This window comes from Leptodactylus fuscus, chromosome 11 (assembly GCF_031893055.1).
Source record: "Leptodactylus fuscus isolate aLepFus1 chromosome 11, aLepFus1.hap2, whole genome shotgun sequence".
NCBI lineage: Eukaryota > Metazoa > Chordata > Amphibia > Anura > Leptodactylidae > Leptodactylus > Leptodactylus fuscus.
Window position 1 is genome coordinate 36,098,715 of NC_134275.1, and position 5,345 is coordinate 36,104,059.

The 5,345-nt window shown below is 42.9% G+C and overlaps 1 protein-coding gene across 1 annotated transcript; it reads right to left on the reverse strand.

Annotated features, from left to right (window-relative positions):
* Positions 1-1,679: 1,679 nt before the first annotated feature.
* LOC142185438 (protocadherin-8-like) lies at positions 1,680-5,121 on the reverse strand. The gene is made up of 4 exons (XM_075260869.1): positions 2,770-5,121; positions 2,117-2,181; positions 1,811-1,926; positions 1,680-1,690 (listed from the first exon to the last, which is right to left on the reverse strand). The coding sequence occupies exons 1-4, from the start codon at positions 5,119-5,121 to the stop codon at positions 1,680-1,682; spliced, it is 2,544 nt and encodes an 847-aa protein (XP_075116970.1).
* Between the last annotated feature and the right edge of the window lie 224 nt (positions 5,122-5,345).

Sequence of the window (5,345 nt, forward strand, 5' to 3'; positions counted from 1 at the left end):
ATTGGGCCTCACAATACCACAAATGTGAACAAGTGATCTTTTTCCCTGAAATATTCCTTTAATTTCTTCACAATATCAAAGGATAACAAGGGGGGAGGGGGGGACTCTGCTCACAGTCCCAGATAAAGCAGCAATAAAATATACACACATCTTAATAAATATTTATTAGAAATATACAAAGTTAAAGTCCTATTTACAGCATGAGAGAAACACATTCATATAATAAAAATGACTCCTATCCTTATGATACAATTTAAAAGAGCACTCCGGATAAATCCTATACACGGAATATTAAAGACCTCCAAATAGAATATCCCTGTGTCAAGCTCCACCCCCTTCAGGTTCAATGCTAGGCCTACTGTACTAGTAGTTTACCTGGAGTGTTCCTTTAAGTTTCCACATGACAAGTGATCAGAGCGGATGTGTTCAGTCTATCGCCACCTATTGTTTTCCATAGGCAGAAGCCCAGTTTGCCTTCCCGTCACACACCCATACATGTCATGTATAACACATGAGGTTACAAGGCCGTAGCTATATTACTAGAACAAGACTGTGCTGAAATGTCAGGATTGTAACCTATGTCTCGATGCCCCCTGGAGAGCCTGGATGGTGATAAAGTGGCGCTCCGGTACATGAGATCGCGCTGGTAATCTCTCATCATTGGTTGGTGGTGGACGTGGTAGTAGGAGTCCTCTGTATTGTAATGAGAAGGCTGACCATTGTAGACTCGCGGGTTATAGGTGCTGTAGTAAGGGGGCGCCATTGTGTATTCCTTTTGATACTGGATTGTATAGTGGCCGTTGTACAGAGACCTGTTGCTGCGGTGAATCATTTGGTTTTCTACATTGTCATATGCCATTGACTTCTCAGTACACTCAGATTCTGAAAAATAAAATTTTTTGCTTTTAGTATTGATAAAGATGTCATTTTTGGATTATCTTATCTTAACAACACCATGATCAGGAAGCAGGTACTATATCTGGTGCCCATCATAATCATGGGAGGAATGACAAGATTACAGGGTGCTCATAAAAGACCAAGAGCTCCGATTGACTTCAGGACAGGAAAATGGCCGATATTCCTCCACACTTGCCACAGCTTTCTGTTCTGGCTAAGGACGTGTTCACACTTGCATCATTTAATCCATATTTCAGGTCCGTCATAGGACCAGAAGAAAGGATTAAATAAGATGGATTCCAAGGGACCCTATTGACTATAATGGGGTCTATCAGGTATCTATTTTCTCTCTGACATCCGGGTGCCGTCCGCTCAGTTTACCCCAGACCCATATCAGGGACTCTAAAAGCGGTGAGTCCCAGTCCAGGGTCCCCTCCATTAGGTGAAAAGTGCCCATGTAGAGGCCAAGGACTCCTAATAATTTCTGTGTCCTCCAGAACACCTGCTACAGTCCTATGTAGGTGGAGCCCCTATATTATCTCTAGTATATCTGTATGGCTTGTACATATCTGACCCCTACAAAATCAGTATAAGTAGACTTGTTTACATGAGATGGACTATAATATAAGAGGATCTCAGCCTTGTCTATAGATTGCCTTGGTATTACATTGGCCCAGATGTGTCTGAATGGTGAAGCTGCAATACCAAACACAACCTGTGGACAAGGGTGGGGCTCTTTCTAGTAACAAAGAATAGGTTTTTAATAATCATACACAACCCCATTAAATACGTCCTATAGAAATATTATTACAACATAGAGTAAAGATCCAAATCTAGATTTCCTTTTTATAAAAATTCCTTACAATTCAGTGTATGTATTGCCTATAGCAGGGGGAACCTATTGCGGTCTTACCAGTTTGTTCTTGGGTGGGCTGTCCACTTCCCCTCCTCACACCTTCCCCGATGGTGTCAGAAGAGCTGTCATTGAAGTCATTGTCACCTTTCTTTCCAGTGTCTGGCTGTGAACTCCTACAAGAAAATGGATCAGGCCACAAGATGAGATTTTTGTCACATTTGAAAGGTTTCCCAGGTTCTCCGCACCCATAGGGACCCTGTAAAGAGTCTGTGCATATGTTACTGCCGTGTGCGTCATCCATATGTTGTCATATACGTGGAAACCCTACAGTAAAGTACAATGATATAAATTCAATGCCATTACCTCAGGCCCTCTGACGGTTTGTCCTGTTGCCAGTCAGACGTACATGAAGGAGCCGAAACTGAACTCTGTGAAAAAAAAAAAAAAAATGTATGTTGACATAATAGAAAGTATAATGGAAAGTTCAGACTACACAGTTTATTTGTAGTCTGTTACCATAGAGACCTATAGATCTCCACTGCAGCTGTAAAGGGAGACCTACTGCAAGGTTTAAATTTGAGATGAATCAAGACATTTTTTTTTTTTCAGAAGTGAACCTGACCTTTTAGGGCGTTGATCTTTAGAATAGGTAATAAATGCCCCATCCCTGGAACCCCCTATTAATCCCTATAACTGCAGGGGGCAGTGAGGAGGAGTTTGGTGCGGTGGTCGCGCATGCGCACTGCCACTCCATTCAATGTCTATGGACCTGATGGAAACAACCCAGTCCAGAGAACAGACATTGAATGGAATGGTAATGTGCATGCTCGCCACTCAATTCAGACTCCCCTTCACTATGGTGGTGCAGTGAGAAGGAATGGGGGGCTCTGGATCTCATATAGTGGTTATTGGGATCCCAGTGATCAGACATGTATCATTTATGTTCCTTTGTGGGACAAATGTGAAAAAATATATGCAAATACAGATTGAAGAGAGCAAGAAAAAGAATTACTTACAGATGACGCTGAGTGGAGTTCTCCACACTGCTCCCTAGTGGAGGACACGCTGAGGTTCTCGGTCTCTGTATTGAGGGAAAGCTGACAAGACTTGGAGGATAAGACACATTCTTTAGACTGGGTGTTGGTGTTGTGTTGTCGTTCTTCAGGCTCTACAGCGCTCCCTGCAGACTGTTGCTTAGACCGGTCAGATCTTCGTTTGCAGGAACACGCAACGCACAAAATTGCAATCAGGAGTAATGTGCAACCTCCTGATAACATTCCAATAAATATTATGGAAATGTCGTCTAGTTGATGCTGCTCCTCCTCAGATGGTTGTATGTTGACTAACTCCATATCTGACAGATTAGTATCAGTGAGAGTGAATCTTATGGTGGCACTACAAGACAGAGGTGGTCTACCATTGTCAGATACAACCACTACTATACTGAGGTCCTTCTCTAGTACTGGGTTGATTCTTCTATGAAGGTAGACCTCCCCAGTGGCTCTATTGATGGTGAATAGTCTATGTATATCCTGCTGTAGTGTGTAGGACAATTGAGCGTTCACTCCATCATCCATATCTGTGGCCTTCACCCTAAATAATAAGTAATTTTGTGGAGCTTTGGCCGACAGTAGGACATCTGCTGCTCCATTGTCCAGTAGAGGAGAAGTTATGGTTGGATTGTTGTCATTTTCATCAATTATCTTGATCTTCATTTGAGTGCGTGTTGAATGCTTGGGAACTCCATGATCATAGGCCTCAATTTCAAGGTTAAGTTCCTTAAGCTTTTCATAGTCCAAAGACCGTACTGCCCGCAGAACACCAGAGTCTACATCTATGACCACAAAAGTAGACAAGGATTGTCCCATGATTTTTGCATCTACCAGTCTATAAGATACTTTGCCATTGTGTTCAGCATCAGGGTCTCTAGCAGATATTGTGGTGATATAAGCTCCAGGGGAATTATTTTCTTGAACAGACACTTCATGCATTGGTTTACTGAAGGAAGGAGCATTGTCATTTTCATCGGTCAACCTAATTGTATACTTTTTGATGGACTTCAGTAGAGGAATGCCCATATCTTCAGCCACCAGTGTGAGGTTGTATTCAGCTATGGTTTCTCGGTCTAGAAGTGAGGTGGTGACTATCATGAAGCTATCCTTGTTGGCTTTCTGTAACCTAAAGTGATCTTGTCCATAAAGGGTTAGGTGGACTTTGCCATTTAGGCCTGAGTCTCTATCTGAGGTGCTGATCAATGCAATGAAAGTGCCTTTAACAGCTGACTCTGTGATATAAGCAACTCCATGCTTGTAGGTAGTCAAGGGAGTGATGGTAATAGCTGGAGCATTATCATTGACATCTAAAATGTTCACATTGACTTTACAAGTTGCTTTTAATGGGTTAGGACCAAGGTCCTGGGCTTGGACATCAAATTCATAGGAATGCTTAGTTTCAAAGTCAACTTCTCCTACCAAAATGACACCACCTGATTTTGGATCAATTTTAAAAAGTTCACGTACCTCCTCAGACACCTGAGCAGTGAAGCTATACACGATTTCTCCATTTTCTCCTTCATCTGGGTCAATCGCACTCAAATCAACTATAAGATGTCCTGTAGGAGCATTCTCCAGTAAGTCCACAGTGACAGAGCTCTCCTGGAAGGTTGGACTATTGTCATTGAAGTCCAGAACACGGACAATCACATTTGTACTGCCAGAAAGTGGAGGGCTTCCTCCATCACTAGCCACCAGCTCCAGCTTGTATGAAGATTGACCTTCTCTATCAAGTTCCCTCATCAGAATTAGGTCTGCATATTTAAGTCCATCTGCCCTGGTTTGTACATCAAGGCCAAAGTGACCATTACCAGAGATTAGATAGTCCTGGATAGAATTTAGACCTATATCTTCATCCACAGCCATGGGTAATGGGATTCTGGTACCCAGAACAGCTGCTTCAGAGACATCCACATGGATTTCATTACTGGGGAAATGGGGGGTATTATCATTGATATCTCTCACCTCCACCTTCACAGTGATCAGCTTGAACGTGTCCTTTGAGTAACTGAAGAGGTCCAGAGCAAGAACACAATTTGGGGATCTTCTGCAGATCTGCTCCCGGTCTATCCTTTCTTTGATGCTCAGCTGGCCATCACTCTCTCGGACATGGATAAAAGTACTGTTGAGATGGTTCATGAGACGGAAATTAATAGCAGGACTTTCAGTGGAGTTGAACATGGGATGATGTGATAGAACAGCAATAACAGCTCCAGGAGCGTCTTCTTCATTGGTGTAGAAATGGAAGGTCTCCCCAAGGCATAGTGTTGAGTAGAGGCTCAGTAGTAATACTGGGGTCATTGATGAAAAACCCATCATGTTCAGTCTCTGGAGTCTACACTGCAGATGCAGCAAAGTTCTCAACCCTGGTGTTCTTTCAGCAGAAGGTAAGTGGAACATCCAAGAAGCTATGTCAGTTGTGAGATGGTCCAGAAAACTTCTTCTAAGGAGGGATCAGAGGGAATGTGAGTTTGATCCTCCCACCTCTCTGGTTACATGCTCATGACTCGCACCTCAGTCCTACTTCAGCAGTCTTTGAG